This window comes from Hipposideros armiger, unplaced genomic scaffold (assembly GCF_001890085.2).
Source record: "Hipposideros armiger isolate ML-2016 unplaced genomic scaffold, ASM189008v1 scaffold_232, whole genome shotgun sequence".
Lineage (NCBI taxonomy): Eukaryota > Metazoa > Chordata > Mammalia > Chiroptera > Hipposideridae > Hipposideros > Hipposideros armiger.
In genome coordinates, this window is record NW_017731582.1 from 306,082 (window position 1) to 329,523 (window position 23,442).

General features: G+C 54.6%; 1 protein-coding gene across 2 annotated transcripts in view; it reads left to right on the plus strand.

Annotated features, from left to right (window-relative positions):
* Positions 1-22,856, plus strand: part of IFFO2 (intermediate filament family orphan 2) — a 48,876-nt gene extending 26,020 nt beyond the window's left edge. Inside the window, exons 2-9 of one of the 2 annotated variants that reach the window (XM_019654926.1) lie at positions 7,054-7,114; positions 8,541-8,636; positions 9,808-9,948; positions 11,281-11,420; positions 15,578-15,698; positions 15,840-15,932; positions 17,086-17,216; positions 18,424-22,856. In XM_019654926.1, coding sequence (XP_019510471.1) covers positions 7,054-7,114; positions 8,541-8,636; positions 9,808-9,948; positions 11,281-11,420; positions 15,578-15,698; positions 15,840-15,932; positions 17,086-17,216; positions 18,424-18,529 — 889 coding nt within the window. In that variant the 3' untranslated portion in view covers positions 18,530-22,856. The remainder of the gene's footprint in view (positions 1-7,053; positions 7,115-8,540; positions 8,637-9,807; positions 9,949-11,280; positions 11,421-15,577; positions 15,699-15,839; positions 15,933-17,085; positions 17,217-18,423) is intronic. The other variant, XM_019654927.1, reaches the window with a different exon arrangement.
* The last annotated feature ends 586 nt before the right edge of the window (positions 22,857-23,442 follow it).

The window sequence follows — 23,442 nt, forward strand, 5'->3', positions numbered from 1 at the left end:
TCCTCCTTCAGGTTCTAAGGAATAGCCACATTCAGGGTCTGCAGACAGTGTGGCAAATGTCATATCTAGAGGGACTCTTAGAGATCATATTATAGATGGAGAGACTAAGGCAGAGAAAGGACTTGCTGAGGTCATGCAGGGAATTAGTGACAGCTAGGACTCTGAACTAGGATCTCCTGCCTCCTAGCCCAGAACCCTCTCCCCCACAGGGTGCATCCTTACGGACATCAGGCACCCACCTAAGTAGTACCCACCCCCTAAGTAGCCTTGCACAGGCTTTGTCTTCTGGGGTCCCCAGAGGGGGCTGCTGTTTCAGATTGAGAGCAGGTGTGTGTGTGTGTGTGTGTGTGTGTGTGTGTGTGTGTGTGTGTTGGCAGCATGCTAGAGGGGCACACTTGATATGGTGTCTGCTCAAACCCATCCCATCACCAGCTCGCCGCAGCCTGTTCTCCGGCCTGCCTGGGCCATTACTGCCGCCTGTAATGGAGTCGGCCGCCCGGGTTAAGTGTTCACATTAAATTAATACCTCCTCCGTGGAGACAATCAGTTGGCATTTAATTTGTGTTTCCTTCTGAGCAGCAGAGTACAGCTGGGCAGCCAGGCCTCTGATGGGCACACATTTGAGGCGTCCCTTCCCTGGGATCAGGGGCTCGGTGCAGATGGCACCACGTCCACAGGGAGGAAGACGGTGCGTGTGGGTGAGGCTGTGCTGGCAGGTACCCATTAGAGTGGGGTCAGGGGCACGGCGGGCCTTCCTACTCGCAGCTTGGCGGACCCAGCCCTCCTTTTTCTGGAGAGAAGATGCAGAGATACTCACAGTAAACCAAATGAGGGAGGGAAGTTAGGAGACGGACACGCCATGTGTTTCCGGGTTTAGGTACCTGGGAGGGAGAGGTTCTCCTTTATTCCCAGCCCCACCCACTCCCACTGCCCTTGTTGCTTTTCTGTATTATTTTTCTGCCACAAATGTGAATTGTTTGTGATATTAGACAAGAGGGGGTGGGTGGTGTGGAGTGAGGAAGTTGACCCACTTGTGATTTTTAAGCTCTCCAGGGGGGCTCGGCAGAAGCTAAGGGAGTGGGGCCCTGATCTTCACCAGCAGCTTGGGCCCACACGAGCACCCACTTTTATCGGTTACCTGTTAGCTTCTGCGAAACTGCATTGAAGAAAGGGCCCCTTGGCCTGCCTCTGTGCCGACAGCTCCCTCCTCCAGCTCAGATGAGTCTAGAGAAGAACCTGCCACTCAGGGCACCAGCTTAGCCCCAGCTTGGCAGCGAGGCCTGGGGGCGGGTGCGGCGGGGGGATTGCTTCTGTTCACCTGTTGATGGGGCTCACAGAAAACCGGGGCCAGCACAGAGCCCAGGATGGCTCCAGCACACCCACCAGCCGTCCCCTGGCAGCCCGCCCCTGGCTGTGCTGCAATGGGTGAATTCCCCGTGGTCTCCGCCCATCTGCCCTCTGCCAGAGGCCAGGCCCACGCTTGGCCCAGAATGAAGCTCTCCAGTGACGCGCCAGCCCCGCCTCACCTGAGCCAGCTTCTCGTCACCTGAGTTGGTCTGGGTGTGCCTCTGCTTGCCTCTCCTGGAAAGGTGTGGACCATTCCTGTGGTACCTTCCCAGCTCTCTGAGGTCTGGCTGCTGGAGCCAGCCAGCTCTACAGTTCAGAATGAGCTGCTGGGCAGTGACTGTCTGCTCTGTGCCAGGGGTGGGGGCGGGTGTTTTCAGCCAAACTGCCCACCTCATGGAGTTCTCACAACCACCTTTAAAAGCGGTGGTGTACTTCCCATCTCACAGATGAGGAAACGGAGGCCTCGAGAGGGTAGGTTATTGACTTGCTCAAGGTCACACGCCCGAGGAGTGGTTGGGGGAGCAGAATATGAACCCAGTGTCTTGCTGCCCAGGATTCCCCAGGACTTTCTCCCCGGAAGCCTCAGGGCTGCCCCTGGAGCCTTGATCATTTTGCTGGGCTGCACCCACTTTCCTTTGTAGCTGGAGATCCGGAGCCTCTTTTTCTGATCGCACAGGAAGTGAAAAATCTGTGAGTCAGTCCCTCTGCCAGTGACTTCAGCGTGGCTTTCCGTCCTCCTCTGTAAGCCAGGCTTTGTCAGCCCCTTTCCTATGGGCCTGTGTGTCATCATGAGTTGACGGGGGAGGGGGACACTGGCCCTGAGAGCTGCGAGTGGGGGCTGACTTTGAAGCTGCCCGCTCTTCCCCCCGGGGGCCTGTTGCGACTTCTCATCCATCACGTGGTCACAGCTGCGGCTCGCTCCTCAGGAATGCAGGGAGGCCACATCTGGCTGGGGTGGGTGCTGCCACCTCCCCCTCCGGGCCACGGGCCTCACATGTGTGTGCCTTCTGCTAAGATGGTGGCCCAGGCCCCAGATCTCAGCGGCAGTGTCATTCATGGAGTCATTTCCTCTCTCTCTGCTCATTGTCCAACATCCCTGCCTTCCCTCCCTGGTTGGAGGGCTGTGGGAAGTGGGAGAGGAAAGCTTTCGCCTTCCCCCTGCCGCTTCCTGCCCTGGATGTGCTCCCCACCCCACCCCTACCCCCAGCCTGGCCTCTCCCTGGAGAGGCCCTGGAAGACTGGACAGAATTGAGCAGAGTCAGTGCTGGGAACTCAGCTCCTGGGAGCCCCCAGGCTGGGGCTGTGCGGAGGGAGGATGTTTCAGGCAGAAGGGACGCTGGCTGAGGAGTGGTTGGGGTTTTCATTCATTCATTCATTCATTCATTCATTCAGCAAATCCGTACAGCAACTGTTTGACTCCTTCCCAGGTGCAGGTGTGTTGTATGTCTAGGGAGCGCAGCAGTGAGCGGAGCAACAGTAACTATAACCAGTTCTCTGGACTGGTGGAAGGCCTGGGCCCCAGCTTTAGACCTGACTCCTTGTTTGATGGCGCCTCTCCCCTGTGCCTCTTTCCCCGCCAGAACAGGTGTCTCACCCGTGTTTTGCCTACACCCCGACAGGCCAGGGCCCAGGGCGCCTGAGACCTCCCGAGCTGGGTGCTGAGGGCCTTGCTGTGCTGCCCGCGCACACGTCCAAGTTCCTCTACGCATGACCTCCACGGTCTGCGCCGCCCCCCCCCCCTAAGACTGCCCTCGCCCTCGTCCGGCACCCCATCCCTGGCTGCAGATCACGCCTGCTAGGAGCGAGAGTAAGAGGATGCCGAGGGGTGCAAGCGGGCTTGGGGCTCGGGCCCGGGTACTTTTCGGAGGTGGACAAGGTGGAGAGCGGTCCCTCCTTGTCCCTGGCATCAGAGCTGGCTCTTCGATGAGGTGCTGTGGCCAAGCTGCCCAGGAAGATGGGATCCTTGAGGAGGGAAAACAATCAAAGTGGCTTCGGTGACATTGGAGCCGAGCCTGGGAAAACGAATAGGATTTCAAGAGGCCGAGAAGGTGGGAGGGAGGCACCCCGGAATCGAGTTGCCTCTGAGCCTCTGTTTCCTCATCTGTAAAACAGGGGCGATGCTTAGGGGAGGGTTAAACGATACGTTGTATTTCCTGTGTATTTGAATGTCTGACGTGGTGAACACCACCCAGAAGGTGACCAAGAAATGTCCCTCCTCCTCTTTCTCGTATCCAGCGCTTTACATCCAGAGAAGAATCTGGACGTTTTCTGACTTCCTGGGTCAGGGTGGGCAGGGGTAGCTCTAACTGATTCGGGCTGTCTTGGCCCAGGCTCGAGTTGTCTCCATGCTCTGGGCCTTCATTTTCCCACCTGTAGAATGGGGTGGGGGTGGGGGGGCTTTCTCTGTAGCTTCCAAGCCCACTGTGCGAGCTCCTTTGCTGAGCGTCGGGACAGCCAAGGCTGAAGGACATGCCATCCGCCAGCCCCCGACCCGCGGTAGGTGTGTCCTCTTCTCTGTGGCCTGCAGGCTCCTCCCTGGATATCCTGCTGCCCCTGTTTGCTGATGCTGACCCCTCTGCCTGCAACACCCATCCTGCTGAAACCTTACTCCTGTGGGCAGATCCAGGTCCGGGGAGGGGACTGTGCCTGAGAAGCAGGTGTAGACGTTTCCTAGCCCACAACTTGACGGACTAGTTCTCGCTTTCTCTCCCTGGGCTGAGTTACAGTGAATGCGGGGTGTCGGGCGTCTTAAGAAGCGCATCACCTGGCGTCATCCTCTCACCCCGGCAGCCAGAGCAGCTGAAGGGCAAAGCTTTTCTGCACTGTCAACACTGGAGCCGGCAGAGCCAGGTTTTCCTGCCGCGGCTGGGAGGCACATCCGTGTGGGCAGTGGATTCGGTCTGTCAAGCCAGCTGCTATCTGCACGCAGGGGTCTGTGCTCAGTCTTCTGGGACCAGGCGTGCCGGCTGCCCACCCAGCCTGGCTGTGGAAATAAAAGGCCCATGAAATCATTGGCGCAAGCTCATCTGCTGGGGTGCAACTTAGAAACGCTAGTGATGCGCAGGGGTCACTCAAAGTGCCATCTGCAGGGACATCGCTAGAAATGCATCGTGTCCGCCCCTGCCCGGACCTGCTGAATTCCAGGTCTGCCTGTGAGCGAGATCGCCAGGTGATCCCTGCGCGTGTCACAGTCTGAGACTTGCTGCTTTCAAGCCTGGGCTAGGCCTCAGTCCCAGCCCTGTTTACTAGCTGTGTGACCTTACAAAGCTACCTCACCTTTCTGACTTGGCCCTCTCATCTGCAAAATGGGTTTGGGGAAAAATTCTTTACCTGAGAGGGTTAATAGTTCACATAAAAGCCAATGAGATATGTGTGCACAGCACGGAGCCCAGTACGTGGCACCCAGATGTGCTCGCCAATCAATGGCTGCTGCTAATGTGTCCGGAGATCCAAAGACGTGGCTCGTGTTCTCGCTCTGTGTTGACTTGAGTCAAATCACTTTCCTTCTCGGCCTCATTTTCCCCATCTGTACAATGGGTCTGTTGGCCCCTACCCCACCATTGTTGTGTGAAGATTGCTGAAAGGAGAAGAGAGGGGGCTGGGCCTCATCCCCAGGAGCCCATGTAGGAAATGGGTGTGTGTGTGTGGGGGGGGGAGGCGGGTGGAATGCCCTGGGTGCCCCTTCCCTGCTGCCTCTGCTGTAAGATGCAGTGGTGAGGCTGGGCCCTCCCTTGCACCTGCTCCTCTCAGTGGCTTTGGAATCAAGTCCTCTGCCCCTGCTCAGAGCAGCATGGCCAGGAGAGATGATTCAGCACGGGACCTGTGTTCTGGGCCTTGGCATTTGAGGGAAGCCCCAAGATGCCCCATACTGCTGGGCGGGGACAGAGGTGTCCTGTGAATTTCTCCCCCACCCCGGGATTCCTGTTCCCAAGGACTGGACCCCTGGTGTGGCCCTCGACATACTTTTGGGTGACTTTGCAAATTCCTGGCATGCTCTGGGCGTCAGTTTCCCTGTTTGTACCACGAGAGTGTTCAGTGAGACGGTGCCACCTGGGTTAGAAGCTTACGTTCCTTCTCTGTCCCTGGTTAGCTTCCTGTGTCCCTCATCCCTGGCAGGAGCCCCCGCCCAGCTGCACTGCCCTCTAGGTCCTAGACCCTGTGGCCCACGGCAGAGCTAGGCCTGGCTGCCGGTGTTGGGGGCTGGTAAAGACCAAAGGGAACGGGGCAGAAGGGGAGCATGTGTGTGTCTGTCCCCCAGGAGCCCTGGCCCCGGGCCGTCTTGTCTCATGTGGGAGAGAGGAGGAATTTTCCTCTGTGTGTGCAAACAGTATCCGTTTTCTCTTGTTTCCAAAAGCTGGTGACGTAACCCACTCTTTATCCATTCCTCCTCTGTGGCCTATTTTTAGCTGGCCCCGACAGCATCCATCCTAAAAGGCTTCCAGATCTGCCTGCTCTGCGGCCATGTAGGGAGGCAGTCGTTGGGCAAGGAAAGAGAGAAATTCGTCTGTCTGTCCCAGGATGGAGAGGGGAAAGGAGCCTGCCCCTGGCGTCCTCTGGGAGGGGCGGGGCGGGGGGTGGGGGGCGTGGAGAGAAGGATCTGGGTGGGGAGCCGGGTTAGGGCTCTGCCGGGCCCTGGGTCCATGGGGAACCCAAGAGGGTTACAAGCACTCATTCCAGAGCCTCCAGCCCGGGTTTGAGCCCTGGCTGCACTTGTCCTCACCCTGACCTTGGGCACCTGACTCTCTGCCTTGCTTTGTTCACCTGTAACACGGGGATAATGGAGGCACCTACGCTAGAGGGTTGTTATGAGGGTGAATTATACTGTGTAGAACGGTGCCTGGTACAGAGCAGGCACTCAGTAAAGGTGAGCTGGTACTGTTGCCGTGATTATATTGATTATCATCCCGTCCTACTTCCAGTGATTGCTGGGGGTACACTGTGAGCTCCGAGGTGCCTCCTCCCCTCTATTCTTTCCTGTCCAGCTTCAAACAGTGTATACATGAACGAGGCAAGACATGTAAAGCCCCTGGAACTGGGCCTGGAACAAAAGAACCACTAAAGAATTGAGAAATGTATTTATTATTTTTTGTTTTAATGTAATAAAACAGACCTGGGTTTGAAGTCCAGCCCCACCTACTAACGAACTGTGTGTTTTGGGGCAGGACATTTAACCTCTCTGAGCCTCAGTTTCGTCATCTGTAAGATGGGGATGGTAATAACTATGTAGGAGATGTCTTTGATGGTTAGGGTAGGCGGCAGGACACATAGACTCTAAGATTATAATAGTTAACACAATAAAAAGTTTGTTTCTTGTGGGTGCAAAGAAGAACGTGAGTGTAGTGCAGGCTGCTGCAGCCTGGCTCCTGAGTGCCGGTCTCAATACTGCCTCTTTCGGCAACAGCAGGAGCAGCAGCACTTTACAGTTTGCATGAAGGGAGTGGCAGTCTCTCCCACCTTCGTCTCCCCATGGTGCCATGCTCATGCACTGAGCATGACACTGGTCCCCACCACCTGGTATTATGGCCGTGCATCAGCCTGGCTATCTTCCCCAGTACCACCGCCACCCCTAGACTGGGAGCTCCTGGATGGCAGACAGGGATGGAGTCACTGCTGTGCCTTCCTTGCCCAGCCTGGGGACAGACCCAGGGTGTGTGCCTGCACTGTCTGGGTCCCCCCCTCACCACCTGTCCTTCTCGCCTCTTACAGATGGGAGGAGGAACTCGCCAAGCGCATGAACCTGCAGACCATGGTGGACACGCTGCAGGAGGTAAGAGCCCTCAGAGGTTCTGACCAGAGGCTCGTGGGAGACCCATGTGGCCAAGGGGCACAGTCTTCAGAGGGAAAAGCTGGGAGCTTTGTGTTACCTCCTACTGCCTCAGTCTCTGCTCGAGAGAGCCAAGAGGCCTTTTCTGCGTCTCCTGCAGGGACCAGCCCAGCATTGCAGAAAATCTCGGGGATAAGAGTTGGGAAGCCTGGATTCAAGTCCTGCCATTGTCCTGGCTTTCGGGGTGACCTTGGGCTAGTGACTCCCTTCTGCCTCCTCCTCACCGGAGGCTTGGACTGTATGGCCTCTAAGCACCCCTCCCCCAGCTTGCAGGAACTGACTTGGGACTGAATGCCTTGGAGAAGGCAGTGGGCATGTCACCAGGCAGGCTCTCAGCCCCAGTGGGCTCTCCACGGTGGGCGTGAGGACCTTTCCTTGCTGTTCTGGGCCCTGCTCCTCACCCGCCTGCTGGGTACCCTGGGCAGCAACCTTCACCTCCTTGGCCTCTCTTTTCCTCTCAGTCAAATGGGCACAAGAATAGTAGCCCCACAAGAAGGCATGGAAAGCTCTTTCAAACATTTTTAAAGATTGCTTTCTGATAATATCAAGCATTGCTTTTCTAAGACAGATACAGATTAAAATAATATCAATATGTCGAAGGAAAAGGATGAACGTCCCCCATTCTTATAACAAAAGTGCTTTTTACTTTACCAACATGACATGTTCATAGTCAAATATTTGGAAAGTTTAGAAAAGCTCAGAGATGAAAACAAAACTTTCTTTCAGCTCTGCCCCTCCACTGTTGACAAATTGGCACGTGATCTTCCGGTCTTTTCTGTGCAAACACACATATACTCTATATGTGTACATTCTATTAGGTTGACACACGTGACGTTGCCAGTTTGGGGATCAGAGATAGTCAAATACTGGCAGTATCACATGAACTGACCTACTATTTTTACCTATTGGGATCACCTGTTACATTAACCCAGCGGTTCTCAACCTTCCTAATACAGTTCCTCATGTTGTGGTGACCCCCAACCATAAAATTATTTTCGTTGCTACTGTATAACTGCAATTTTGCTACTGTTGTGAATCGTAATGTAAATATCTTTTTGTTTTCCGATGGTCGTAGGTGACCCCTGTGAAAGGGTCGTTCGACCCCCAAAGGGGTCGCGACCCACAGGTTGAGAACCGCTGCATTAACCTGTTCGTTTCCTCTTAATATCTGCCATGGATTTTTCCATGCGGTAAATATTCCTTTGAGAAGTGTTTTAAGCTGGACAGTGGGTAGCCAGGCTGGGCTGAGGTCATTGGCACCCCTTCCTTAGCGTTCAGTCACCCAGCCTGACTGGACCCAGGTGCTGAGTCCCTCCTACCCCTCAAAGTACTTGCCCCCCCTAAACCCACCCCATCTCCGTCCCCATAGGCGGCACAGGAGGCTGAAGCCATCCAGGAGGAGATGAATGAGAAGATCGAGCGGCTCAAGGCCGAGCTGGTGGTGTTTAAGGGGCTCATGAGTGATGTAAGTGCCAGCGGCCTCCACCCCCAGGCGTCATGACCTCCCCCCACACCCGTCATGCAAAATGCTTCCTTCACTCCGAGGCTCGGCTTCTAGTTAAGAGTCCTGGCTGGCTGCGTTTGAGCCGTGAGGATGACGGATGCATCGGAGACCAGGCACCCTCCTCCTGACCCCTCCCCACTTCCGCTTCCCTTGGTCTGAGTAGAGATGCATTAATCTGCCGCTTAACCCATCCTGCCCTGCCCGGGGCTCCTCTGATGGTCTGTGTGTGTTGGCTCCGACCCCTCCCCAGCACTGTGATTGGGGGCGGGGGTGGCCATGGGCCTCGGTGTCTGAGTACAGGTTCCGGGAGGCCCTGTGCCAGCCTGAGAGGCTCCCCAGGCCAGCGGCCTTCCGCAGGGGTGCTTTGTAAAGTTGGAGAAGGCCAGTGTGGGTGTCCTTCTGACAATCAGCCTTTCTGAGAAACTGTGGGGCCGGGAGCTGTTAGCAGCCAGGGACTCCTTCCTGCTGGGAATTTCCTGCCACCTTCAAGCAGTGGGCAGTATGTAGGGACAGCCGACAGAAGGAAAGAGCTGCTCACGGGTGACTCGGCCTGGTGCGGCGTCTCCCACGAGGGGTGTGAAGCTGGGCGTAGCAGGAAGAAGCCTCCGGGGGCTCCAGGGGGAGGCCTCCTGGCTTCCCCTCACTGAGGTTCAGCGGGACACACCCCTTGTCCCGAGCAGGCCCCCACTGTCATCTGTGGGAGGAATCCTGGAGAGAGAGCAAGCCGCCTTGGCAGGCACCTGTGTGCGGGGGACAGGTGTCGAACGCCGGGTGGGATAGAATGGAAGTCTTTCAACAGTGGGCGCTGTCTTTCTTTTTTCCTTGTTCTAACAAAATAAACACTGACACTGTGCGTGCTGAGAAGATGGCTTCCAGCCCTTAGGGAGACTGGCAAACACGGTCTCACACTGTCCACTCGGTGCCAGAGCCTGCAGCTCCCACGGCCCCTCCACCCCGGCCCCAACCTGAGCAGCGCTGGTCCAACCCTTCACACCCAGGAAAAGCTCAACGCCCCCCTTGGACTCCGGGGCCTCCCACCCGACACCTAGGGGTCCCCCATCTCTGCCCAGCATCCCCATCCCCGTGCTTGCTCCACCCCTCGCTCACGTAACCCCTGCTGTCCTCCCTGCAGCCCATGACAGACCTGGACACAAAGATCCAAGAAAAGGCCATGAAAGTGGACATGGACATCTGCCGCCGAATCGATATCACGGCCAAGCTGTGCGATGTCGCACAGCAGCGGAACTCGGAAGACGTGTCCAAGATCTTCCAGGTGACTAGGGCCGTCCTGCTCACCAGCTGCCACTCCCCACTGCCACTGCCCCCCTCGCAGAGAGCCCCGGCCTCAGCCCCTGCCTGGCCAGCCCCTTTTCCCTCACATGCCACCCACTCGCCTCCCCTCTGCACAGTGCTAGCATGTACCCAACCCTCTCACCCCACCAGGAGAACAGAATCAGGGACTCTAGACGCATAGGCTCATCTGACTCCATCATCAAGGCTGACTGCTTCGTCCTATAGCTGAAGAGACCACTGCCCCCTGGGGGCAGGGGGAAGTGACGTCACAGGCTCAAGGCATGAAATGACCAAGCTGGGGCTAGAACTCAGGTCTCCTGACCCTCCAGGGCTTCGTCCGCTGGCCCACACCAGCCCCACGTCCTGCCTCTTCCCCTGCGTAGTCAGACTGGGCACCATTGCCATGGCTGGGGAGCCCTGGCCAGGCTGTAGGAGCACTGGGTGAACTGGCCTGAGTCCTAGCAGATGAGCCTCAGAATTCCGAGGAGGAGCAGTTGGCCTCGATTTTTCATTCCCACTGGAAAGGCTTTCAGTCTCCCACCCCTCCCCCCTCAACAAACGAGTGTGTGTTGTGAGAGAAGGCAATGGGTTTACTGGCAGCTGTCTTCCAGGGAGGGTTTGGGGGCTAGTCCAGCTGCCTGAAGGGCACGCGTCGCTCTCCGAAGGCCGCTTCTTGAGCCTGGGCTGCGGTTTGGCTTTTGCTTGAGCCCAGGGCAGGACGGTGTGTTGTTGCTTTGGGTGTGTAGTGGGGTGAGATCTGGGCTTCCCTGGGCTCTCTGTCCACATCCGGGGCCTTCTCGCTGCCCCTCTGCTGGAAAGCAGGGGAGACCATTCCAGCGTCGGTTTGGTTTGTTCATGTCTTGTCTGCTTGGAGTGGAGGAAGCCTGATGAACATGGGGCCGCCTGCCTGTTGCCTTTGCATGAGAGCAGGAGGGCTCTGGGAGGCATGGAGCCATCTGGGCCTTCGTGAGGGCTTCTCCAGCTCTCTGGCCGGCTCTGAGACATCCCAGGCGCCTGCGTCCCAGTCTGGCCTGCTGCTCTTCCCAAATCTTGGGGCTGCTCCTCTGGTGAAGGGGTGAGCTGAGCCGGCCCCGCCACCGGGCAGGGAAGGGCCCAGGCTGTCAGTCCTCCATCCTGCATGTTCCCCACCTCACACTTCCTGCTAATCTCGCCTGCTTCTTAGAGGACCTGTGCGTCTTTCCCAGCAGTGGCTGGCCCCAGCCACGCTCCACCCGTCCCGTGGGATGCCGCGCCCTACCCGCCATCCCAGCAGAGCCTCCCAGTTACCTTGATTTCTCCCTTTCCGGGTCAGGTGGTCCCCAAAAAGAAAGAGCGTAAAGTGGCTTCGGACGAGGACATCTCTGAGCAGGACGGGGAGGTGAACCGGTTCTCAGACGAGGAGGTCGGTTCCATGAACATCACAGACGAGATGAAACGCATGTTTAACCAGCTGTGAGTATCCCCGCTGCCCCAGCTGGGGGTTCTACTCCGCTTCCTCAGATCACTAGGGCCGGGGTGGCAAACTGATGGCCTGGGCTGACGGGAGCCCGCACATGTGTTTTGTCTGGCCAGCATGGTGTTCTGAACAAATTTGGATTCATTTTTAACATTTATAATTTGGGGAGTTTCACGTTTTCAGAAAAGCCCAAATGGTCGTGGTGGTTGGTATTTATGTGGGAGTCTAGACCAAGCCTTAGACCCGCGCCCACTTGTTTTCCTTGTGGTGGGATGTCGAGCTGAGTCACACACAGGCCCACCGCTGGCCACGCACCCTCTGTAAGATGCTTCACAAACGCGATTTCATCAACTCCAGACAATCAGCCTAGGAGGTGGGGTTATCACTCCCCTTTTGTAGGTGAGGAAACCGACTCAGAGAAGGGAAGTGACTTGGCCAGGACCACTCCGCTAAAACATGGCAGAGCTGGGATTCAGAGCTAGGCCTGTCTGCCTGTGTTCCCTCACTTTGAGATGCTGCCTGGGTTAGTGGCAGAGCCTGGGCTGGATGTGGTCAGTGGTAGGTTGGAGCCAACTGGTCCCAGCTTGTGAAAGCTGAGTGTGCATGCACATCTGTCCACTCCAGGTTCAGTGATGGCATATGAGTAGCTTAAAATTTGCCAGGGTGGGAAATTGGCAAATGCTACTAATCTGCTCCCCCTCCCGTCCCCCAGGGGAGACCTGGGAGGCAGGAATGCTTTGTGGCCTTAGCCTATCCAGGTCCATGTTCTCAGCCCTGATCCAGCTCTAACTCTAATCCATACAGTACCCTAAAGTGAGGTCGGGAAGGGTAGAGGTGCCCCTGTGGGCATTGCATGACTTGCCTGAGGGCTCAGAGTCCAAGGGCAGGGCTGGGACTGGGCCTCTGGGGTCACCTTTCCTCCTGCCCCAGTGGCCTGTTCCCACCTGCGCTCTCTGGAGTCCCTCAAAGTTGGGCACCTGAGCTCTGAAAACTTTCAGCGTTTCCCCAGGACCCCACCGCCTTCCCCAACTCACCCTTCCCCTGCATCAGAGTCTCAGGGCTGAGCAAGCTTCCTGACCTGCCACTCTCCCCTGGGGTCCCGGGTTTCCAACAGCAGGGCTAGGTTTGCACTGTTGGCTCAGATGGCCTTCACAAAACCTCCCAGAGCCCCTCCTGAGAGGGCACGCTCCCCTTAGCAGATTCCTGACATCGGACTCGTTTCAAAAGTAAGGTCATGGGACTCTCTTAGCACTTCCTGCAAGGCTCTGGGGTTAGCTTACCATTAGAGTCCAGCGATCACTCTGGCCAGCCCCTTCCTGTACAGATGGGGAAACTGAGGCTCAGAGAGGGGTGTGCAAAGAACTGGGACACAGCTCCTCAGTCCAGTGCTTTGTCCCCAGCCCGCTGTCTTCATGCTTGGAAGGGATGTCCCCCTGCCCTCTCTACAGCACCACCCCTTCCCTGGTCCCATTGCAGCTGAGCCCAGTAGAGAAGACGGCCATTGGAACCATTTGCTCCACACTTTCCTATACCTGCCACTCGCCTGAAACAGAACTGAGATGGGGCTATGTTTTGGGGGTGTGCTATTTGAGGGTGACAAGGAGACTCCTAGACTCTTGATTCCTCTTTCAACATCCAGCCACCCCCACCCCCCCTCAATCTCACACTCTCATCTTTTGCTGACGGGAGGGGCTTTGGAAGAGAGCCCTTGGTTGGGTCCATGCTTTCCAAATGTTGCCCTGGGCACCCCTGAGCCTGAGGCTGGATTGTATGCTCCCCAGACCCAAGCTTGTTTCGTTGAATTAAAGAAATCATTGTCTCCGTTTTCATAAAGTCCCCAGGGAATCATTAGGCTGCCCAGAAATGGGTGACTGAGAGGGACAGTCCCCAAAGCAGAGTCCCAGGGCTCCACCAGCAGTGTTCCTTTGTGCAGGAAAGAGGGTCCCAGTGCTGTAGAAACAGGCACCTGAGTGAGTGTCGACAGGCCTGAACTGGATTCAGTATCCAATTATAATAGATCGATCAGTTGCCTAAATTAAAAAAGTAATCTTCTGATCACCCTTCCACACGTGCAGTTCTAGCCAAGGCCATGCTGATCCCGCCCTAGGTGGGGCCCTGGCCCCTGTCACAGACATCTCCGCTAGCTATGGGCTGGGACCCAAGCCGGTTCTACTTAAGTCTTTGAATAATGCACCCGTGTCAGGCTGTTTTGTTTTGATCAAAATCGGTTGCTTGGGCTTCAGACCAAGGAGAGGGGGGAAGAATTTGCTGCTTTCTCTGTGCTGTGGCCAGCCCTCCTCCTCAGCCCCGCCCACCAGATCTGTGAGGAGGGGGTGCCTCTTCCGAGCCCTGCCTCTGGTTCAGCTTCCTGGCTTTTCTGGCTTCCCATTCCTCAGCTGGGGTTTTCTTCAGATCCCAGACTCTGGGAAGGAAGTGAAGTCAGCAGCCGAGTTTGTGATGCTGTGCCGGTCGGTCGACCCCGGGGATTCATCTGGAGCTAGCCCCGGCTGGCGGCGCTTTCTCCTGCAGCCCAGGCCCCGGCTCTGCTCCCTGGACTCACAGAGCCACCTACCGGCTCTGGCAGGGACTGCTTTTTGGCGGCAACTTGGCTCCAGGGGGAATGCTCGTCTGCTTTTCACCAGAAATTCTTTCCTCTTGGGCCCTGCCCAGTGCCGTGCGCCCCCCCCCCCCCCCCCCCGCGCCTGGACCATTATGGGAAGGTTGGGACGCGCCAGGGAGGAGTTGAGGGAGGGATTGTAGGCAGTGGGGAGAGCCCAGTGGGGCATCTGGGACACACAGCTTCCTTTTCGGCGGACTCACTGGGTCAAGTGTGTTAACTACTGCAGACACCAACCAGCCTTCCAATCTGAGTAATGAGCGTGTTCGGCTGAATGATTTTTAGGGTCCCTTCCAGTTGGGAGAACCATGCATCTCCAGGAACCCCTCAGTCCCAGGCAAAGCCATATATATGGTCCATCACCCTACTTAAAACTCTAGTAAGTAGGGAAGCCCTGAAGTCACCCAGGCTGTGATTTCAAACCCAATCCCCAGAATGTATTATTCCAGTCCATCTAATCCCTCTGAGGATTGTTGTGAGGATGGAATTAATTGCATTTTTTTTAAAGATTTTTTTATTGGGGAATTGGGGGGATGGGAACAATGCTGGGGAATTGGGGGAAGGGGAACAGACAAGTTGCTGTCGTTTTGTTCTTCAGTCTAGTTGTGGAGGACGTTGCTTCACTGGCCCAAGTTGGCACCATCATTGTGCTCTTCCCGGGTGAGGCAGATCAGTCGCCGGCTTCTGGACGGCCGCTCACTGCGGCTGCTGGCCGCTCACGCTGGCTGCTGGCCGCTCACGCTGGCTGCTGGCTACAGACGGTAGCCCATGGCAACCCACTGCCACAGGGGCTGCAGCCCACGCCGTCGCCGGCGACCCACGGCAGCCCAGCTCCAGGTTGAGCTGTTGTTCAGCATCTTAGCTGCAGAGGGCAGTGTCACTGGCCCTCATATGTGGAATCCGAACCGGGGCCCTCTGGCATCCCAAACGAGTTCTTAACCATCGCGCCACTCGGCCGGCCCTTAATTGCATTTTAATATGTGCGCAGTGGCCAGTCTGTGCCCAGCACATGGTGGGTGCCTGGTGATGTTTTGACGAGGGAGGAAAAGCTGGAGGAAACAGGAATATCTGGCTTTCAGCCCCAGGGTCTGTTACAGGCTATCAGTGTGACTTTGGACAAGTGAGTCCTTTCCTCATCTGTAAAATGGGAACACTAATACGAACCTTCCTGAGTTGTGGAGATTCCACAAATCACCTCGTACAAAGTAGGGGCCCAAGAGATGAGCTATTAAATAAATGAAAAAGTTACAAGATTGGACTTGGGAGGAAAATACCTTCAGTCTCCACTAATTATAAAGCCCAGCATCTTAAAAAATATGCACTTTGCAATTGTATACGGACTATGTAAAAACATTCTACATTTTAAAAGAGTTCAACTCCAAGTGTAAGGCGCACGTCCCCTTTGTCGCCACCCCGTCTTTTTGGAGGGCTGCATTGTAGGAGCATTCCTGTTGGGTCAGTGCCGCTTTCTCTCCCCACCCTGACCCCTGGAGCCTGGCTCCTGCTCAGTCATGCCCTCCTGTGCCACCCCCGTAGGCGGGAGACCTTTGACTTTGATGATGACTGTGACAGCCTGACGTGGGAAGAGAATGAAGACACGCTGCTACTCTGGGAAGACTTCACCAATTGCAATCCATCCATTGACCTTCAGGGCGAGGTGCGCCCCGGGGCTGGCTCCCCAAAGGCGGGCGGGGGGCAGGGGCCTGGGGGCACCATCTTCCCACTGTCTCTTGTCCCTGTTCTTTTCCTGCAGCCCCCACCACTCAGTCACATTGTCCCCTTTGTTCTTTTCCCCCAGCAAGAGGAAAACTTGGGCAACCTGATCCACGAGACGGAATCCTTCTTCAAGACGAGAGACAAAGAGTACCAGGAAACGATAGGCCAGATCGAGGTGAGGGCTCGGGCTGTGCCGCCCTCCAGTGAAACTCACGGAGGTCACATGGCTGAGACCCCCAGTGACTAAGTGGCCACGTGGGCAGGGGCTGGCACACTGGGGCAGGCACAGACTCAGGAGTCAGGAGGCCTACCGATTCCCTTCCTGGTGCTGGGCTTGTCATAAACCCTCACGGGGCCTCAGTTTCCTCATCTGTAAAATGGGGGTGGTGATTCCTGTCTGCCCCAGAGGGTTTTTGTTGTTGTTGTTATTTTTTTCCTTTTTATTTTTGGTTTCAGGTGTACAAAACAACATGAACATTAGACATGTACACACCTCACAAAGTGATAACCCCCCAAGTCTACTACCCATCTGACACCATTCATAGCTATTAGAATACCATTGACTACATTCCCTATGCTGTACTTTACATCCCGTGACCATATAGATGTGTGTGTATATGTGTGTGTGTGTATTAAATTATAGTTGACATTCAGTATTATTTTACATTAGTTTCAGGTGTACAGCACAGTGGCTAGGCATTTATATAATTTAAGAAGTGATTCCCCGTAAGTCTAGTACCCATTCGACACCATACACAGTTTTACAATGTTATTGACTGTATTCCCGTACTGTATTTCACATCCCCATCACTATTTTGTGACTACCAATCTGCATGTCCTAATCCGAAGCTCGTTTTGTTTCGTTATTCAACTGAGATGGTGATCCCAGAATCACAAGAGCTGACGGTTGAGTGCCATCAAGGGATGCTGGCCCTGAGTAGGCCCTTTAGAAGTACACTCTCCCTAGGGGGACGCACCATTTGGTAGAGCAGAAGGGTCAGAAACGTGAGAGACCTGAGGACTTTTCTAGTCAAGTTCATAGAAAGGAGGGCAGGGACGCTGGGCAGGGTGGAGTTGGCAGAACCGGTGGAGTTCATCAGGGAAGGCTGCCCGTGTGGTTGCTAAGCAGCGCGTCTCCTTTCACCAAAGCCGTTCTAGAGGCCGTGGACCAGTACAGAGAGAGCAGAGGCCAAGGCAGGGCCCTGCGGACGTGGTGTCCAGGGGTGGCCTGGATGCTGCCACCACTGAGGACGTGAGGAGGGACTTGCTGAGGGTTTTGCTACGAGGATGACTTGACCTCCCCCTTAACCCACGTTGGTTCCCCTCAGCTGGAGCTGGCCACGGCCAAGAGCGACATGAACCGGCACCTGCATGAGTACATGGAGATGTGCAGCATGAAGCGCGGGCTGGACGTGCAGATGGAGACCTGCCGCCGGCTCATCAAAGGCTCTGCAGACAGGTACTTGGCCCCGTCCACCCTGGGGGCGCAGCAGTTGGGTTCTTGGGGGGAATCTGTGGGGCCGCAACTTACAAGCCTGGCCTGTCTCATCTGCCCAGCCCACGTGTCCGTCTGTGCATCCGTCCAATGAATATTAGTCACCTACCTACTATGTGCTAGGTGACTTACCTATCTAATCTCTCATACCTCCCTGCCCCCACTGATTTCACAGCTGCTTATCAGAGGCCCACTGTGTGCAAAGTCATGGGGATACAGTGATGAACACCACAGTCACAGCCCCTGCCCTCATGAGCTTACATCCCACTTTCTGCTGAACTGGGGAGTAGAGGAGGTGGACAGGGCACCCCTCTCCACCATGCCTGACAGGCTTACATTTGTGCATAGGGAGCAATTTCACTTCCTTTCCCGTCTTCCAACCCAGGGCCAGATAGATGGGTCTGTCCCCAGGAGACTGACATGCATCAGGCCCCTTTTATTTGCCGGAGGACACTAAAACAAAGACAGAGCCTCGTTAGGGAGACAAACATACCAATAATAACGTGGGATAATACATGTAAAATACTTGCCACAAAGCACCAATAAATGTTCACTATAAGTTCTCTCTCATTACGAGCATATTCCTGCAGGCTGGATTCAGGCAGCTCCGTGGGAAGCTGCGCGTGGGACCCTAGGCTGAGCATGTCCTGTCTTTAGGTCACGGAATCCCCCACTATCATTGTCTCCGTTGTTCAAATGGAGGAGCCAATACTTAGGCGGGTTGAATCGTTGGCCCAAGGCCCCCCAGCTCATCCGTGATAGAACCAGCATGTGAACCCAGGGCTATTAACCGCTCTCCAATATGGCCTCCCTTTGAGCTCAGAGTTCATTGGAGTTTACTGAGCACCTACTATGTCCCCAGATCTGTGTTAGATGAGTGGAGGGTAAGAACCAAGCTTGCTCCATGGTCTCTGCTCCTAAGGGGCTTTTGGCACCCAGAGCAATTAGAGGCAGTGCAGGGGTTTCCAGGGAGTCTCGAGAGCCATATTCAACATGTGAGCCAAGGGGAGTCTAAGGAAACAGAGTAAGGGCAGGGTCTCGGGACAGGATTCCCCTCTGAGGTTAGATCTTACAGGACTGGAAGTGCTGCTGAGCCCTTTCCGCTCCTTGCATCCCTTCTGGGGTCCTCAGGTTGCCCTCTGACCATCCCCTCTTCTCTTGTGCTTTCCAGGAATTCACCGTCCCCCAGCTCTGTGGCCAGCAGTGACTCAGGAAGTACAGACGAGATCCAGGATGAGTTTGAGCGGGAGGCAGACGTGGAACCCATGGTCAGCTGATGACTGAGGCCCCCATGCCTGCTGGTCTTGGTGATGGGGCCTCTGCACCCCTCTCCCCATGGGGCCAGGAAGCTCCTCGGAGTGGGGCTCCAGTCCTCACCACACAGACTTCCTCTGCCCTCCCTTCTCTGGAGGCCCCAAGGGACCGCTGCTTCCTTCCTTCCACCCACCACCAACCAGTGCCCCTTCTCCATCCACCCACCCAAGGAATGGTGCTCTCAATTTCTATTGTTCTCCACATTACAAATGCAGATTTCTGTCCGGACGATGCAGTGTTAACTGTGCCTTTTCCCTTAAGCTGAGCCACTTTGAGCTCCAAAGAATTATTCCTAGCAGGTGTTTTTATACAAAAGTTTAAGACGAGGGCGGGGCCCTAGGCATCATTTAATGTGGTTTTTTTCTACCCTCCCACCTGCTCCTCTGATTGGCCATGAGTTATGCCCCTCTCCTCTGCCAGCCAATGCTGATGGAGTCTGGCTTGGGGTGGTCCACCTCCGACCAGGATGGAGCTGTTTGCTTCTGCAACCTCTCCAGGCCTGGGTGAGGACCTCCCAAGGGTTTTTCACTTACCAAAAAAAAAAAAAAAGGTGGAAGGAGGGAGGGAAGACAAATTTTTATTTTCTTTTTGGATCGAGTGGCAAAGCAGAGGGACAAGGCACTGTGGGGGAAGGTGGAGCCTCACTGTGTTTAAACTACTATGCAAAAAAACAAAACAAACAAACAAAAAAGCAGCTTGCCTTATATACTGTGGAAGGTAGGCCCTCTCCCAGACTCACGGTTTTCCCTTGGAGCTGGGAGGCCAAAGCTTGGGCGGTGTCTCTTGCAGCCTCTCAGGGTGAGCACTGACTCGGGAGGGGGTTCGGTCAAGGTCGGTAAGGAGGCCTGGGACCAGCAAGGCCCTTGAACACCTGACTGCTTTCTTGGGACCTCTGTGGGTTTTGGGGGGGTCTTTTATTGCCCTGATGACTTGATGTTTCCCCCTCTATTTCCAGCCAACTCTAAGGGGTTAGATCTGTAATTTCTCTGTGAGAAAGTCTGAAGAGAACCAGGCCTGGTATCACCCCTTCCACAGTGGAGCTGGGTTAGACCCAACTGCCGCCATCTTGGTTCTCCACTGTGTCCCAGTTGCCCACTGTTTGGCCACTGGCAGGCGCTGGGAAGGGGAGGGGAGGGAGACGATGAGGGCTGCGGGCAGATTGGAGGTGGTGGGAGTAGGCGCTCCCATGAGAACCATCCTTGTTTTGCTCATGGACGTATATATGTAAGCTTCTTTCCATACTTTACTTGACTGACCAGTTACGGAATTAATTGAGCCAGTATCTCTCCAAGACTTGAGTGGGCCTGAGTTGAAGGGCGCTGAGTGGGCCTGAGTTGAAGGGCGCTGTGTTAGGCCACCTGCTGAATCTCAGCTTGGAGCCAGCTGATCATGCTTTGCTTTTTTTTTTTCTTTTGCACCCACTGCTGTGGGTATCATGGCTATTTTGCTTTTGTTGGCCCCGCAGCTCCCCCTGGAGGTCAAAGGAGCAAACTGTGCCCAAGGACTAGAGCGCTGTACCCCCCACTGCTTATGTCTGGAGGCCAAGGAGGGGCTCTGGCTTTCAATAGGATGTGACCCCCAGTCTCTCCTCCCCGGGGTACCAGCCACCTTTAACCAGCCGCGTTCTCTTCTGTTTCCCCCACCTGTTCTGCAGTCTTAAAACCATTGTATATAATATTCATATAATATATATGTAGAGAGAGGAAAAAAAGAGAGTGTGTGTTAGTATGTTATTTTTATTTATCAGAACATGGTGGCCTTCATCATTTTTTTCTTGTTCTTCTTCTTCTTTTGCTGTTGTTGGGGCGGGTGGTGGGGCACCTCCTACTCTTCCCTGTGGCATGCTGGCTGAAAGGCTTCTGTTCCCAGCATCTCTTATTAGCGACACAGTCCCTTGGTAGGTACCAGGAGGAACGATGGTTTCGGAGAAGAGACAGCCCCTTCCCCTCCTCCTTACCCTTGTTCTAAAGGTTACAGGGTTCAAACATGCCTGATTGTTATTGTCGTTATTGTTATTATTGTCTTAGTTTAGTTTTATTTTAACCAAAGGTTATCAGAGCCAGTTGGGCTTGGACCTCAGCTGCTAAAAGGATTTTCCGTTTTCAGGAGGGTTGGGAAGATGGCCGCCCTCGAAGGCCTCGGCTGTCCGGGACTGAGGAAGGCAACGAATGGTGTGGGCAGGCAGGTAGAGTGGAAGCCAGCCCCCAGTTGTCCCTCGAGGTGGCAGGAGAGTGATAGACCTATCGTTAGAGTTAAGACAGTGAGGCAACAGTGTAAGTATTTGAGGGTAGCTAAGGTGACGGTGGCGATTGGTGTCCAGTGGTATTATTTTTGCTTTTCCCCTTGTATACATAGGACGTTTGTCTCTGGGGACTAGAGTGCTCTGAATTTGTCCAAGGAATATGGAAGTGGGAGGCGCCAGAGACAGACACTGGCCGGAAAGTTCTTTCCTGCTGGTTTTCAAGAGCTGCTCTCCCCTGGGGAGCAAGGATTTGGGGCAGGTGGATGGTGGGGGCTGGGGGACAGCAAGGGTGTGGCCAACCTGCCTCCCTAGCAGGGTCTGGGGTCTTGGCCTGGCTGCCTCCCTCCCCACCAAGTTCTTTTCTGAATTAGTTGCCAGTGGGCCCTTGCCATGAGCCCACAGCTTGCCAAGAAAGACCCCAAAACTCAATGGGGCAGCCCCAGGTCCAGATGGGACACGCTGGCCCGTCTTTTGTAAAGCTGTAAATACTTAATTTTGGTTTTCTATTTCTAAGCCCGGTGTCATATTGACATTGGTAGTTTAGATCGCTCTCAAATGGACTCTCCTGTGCTGCCTTCTCTCACTCTCCTATTTTTGGGGGTTTTATAAAAAGAGAGGATTGGGGAGGGGCAGGGAGAGTCGCTTCCCTTGGTTCCCTGGTTGTGGAACACACACACACACACACACACACACACACACACACACACACACATGGAGTTGGAGACTCCAAACAGGAAAAAAATTGTTGGCAAGTAAACACACTTTATTTTCTTGTGGCAATATATCTTGAGGTCTCTGAAGGGCCAGTCCATCTCAGACTTAACTCTGTGGGTGCAGCTCAGATGACAGGGAAAATCAAACCACTTTGGCTTGGGATGGCGGAGAGGGTGTGGGGTAGGGGGATACTATAAGGTGTAACTTAAGCTAAATGTAATCTATTTATAAAGCAAGAGACTCTCATCTATTTTTATGAAAGGAAACGTTTTTTAATCTAGGGTAGACAGTTGTAGTAGCCCAGCATTTTTCTGTGGACACGATGCATGTTGCTGCTGGATTTAATATAATCGGTACCCCTCATCCTGTCTCCCTGTTCTCACCGCCTACTCACCCATGCCCAGGAGTGGCTTCATAAGAGTGTAGGCTCCACTTCACCCCATTTCCCTGTTCCCTGATTCCCCCCAGCTCCTGGGTCCTTGGAAGTCTTAGGGGAGTGGGACTTGTGGGAGTGGGTGGGCAGTGGTGAATTCAGAATTGAGGTGGGTGGGGGGAAGGAAAGGGGGCACTAGATAGGGGACATGCTCTGCTTCGGAGGGTGGGCTCTGATTAGTTTACTCGAACTCTGGTCTGCCAAGGTCCATTTCCAAGTCAGCTGTGTTTGGCAATGGGGCTGTCGCTTCAGGGACCACACAGCTTACTTGGGTTGTTAGGCAGCTGGAGCTGGAGTGGAAAAGCCATGAAATACCCATAGCCCAGTGCTGGCTGTGCCTACTGCTTGGGCTGCCAACCTTGATATGCTCCTCCAGGGCCCTGGATGAGGGACTAGGGTGCCGGGGGCTCCCTCAGACCTGCGGCATCTACCTTGAGACTCCAAGCTCTGATTCTAGAAGGGCAGTCTCCTAGAATGGGGAGTCTGGAGGCAGCCAGTTATAGATAAAGGCAAATTCTGGAAGGGAGTTTTCCACGGGTGAAAGTTTTTCAGGCTCAGGGTGGGCTGTGCGTTAGTCTTGGGCAAATCTCTCACTATTCCTGCTGTTAAGCCCTCAAAGAAATGAGACAAAGTCACCCCCCAACCCCCACCCCCAAGCTCCCTTTGTGGACATTTTAGCATCTACCTGATTTTTAGTCCCGTCCGGGAGACTTTCTATCCCACCCCACTGTGGCTGTTTGTCCGCCAGCTGGGTCCAGCATCAAAGGGGAGGTGGGGTTTATACTCATTGAAAGACTACTGATCCTACCGGAAACCAACCTGTTTACTGTACTGTTGTAAATATCATGCCCTTTATATCCTGTATATTGGCTTCTTTTAAATAAAGTGAAATGTCTTAGAATTGATGGTGTATTTTTTTTAAATTGAGGATGAAGTGGTGATGGGGGAGGGGCAAGAGGCCTGAGTGCCATATAAACACAAAAACAAATTAGCCGGCGATAAAATAGGGAAATTTCACAACACCCGGTTACATTTGCATCTCACATTTGCATCTCACGATAGAATCTTTAGTAGTAGATACAGCGGGATTTACAATATGCATTTTACAAAAGGGGAAGAGAGAGCCGGCCAGAGACATCACAAGCTGAGTAACCGGCATAACCTGGTTTGGAATTGAAGTCCTGTTAATCAGAAAACACCCATTTCTTAAAGGGCTCCCCACAGTGCCCATGAGAGGCCAATTCCCGGGCTCTGGATTCGACATGGTCCAATGTTCTAGTTTCTTCTTTTTAATGGCCAAATTCAGGGAGACATTGCCTCATATGAACTGCCTCCCCACACCACCCCTGCAACTAGGGTTTTCCTTCGAGGATGAAGAGAAACAGCCTCACCAATTCCAATTTACTTTTTGCCAGCTCCAAGACTTACGCTTACTGTAGTTTCCCTCTTCCCACTCCCCACTCTATGTTTGTATTCCCAGAAGTGTC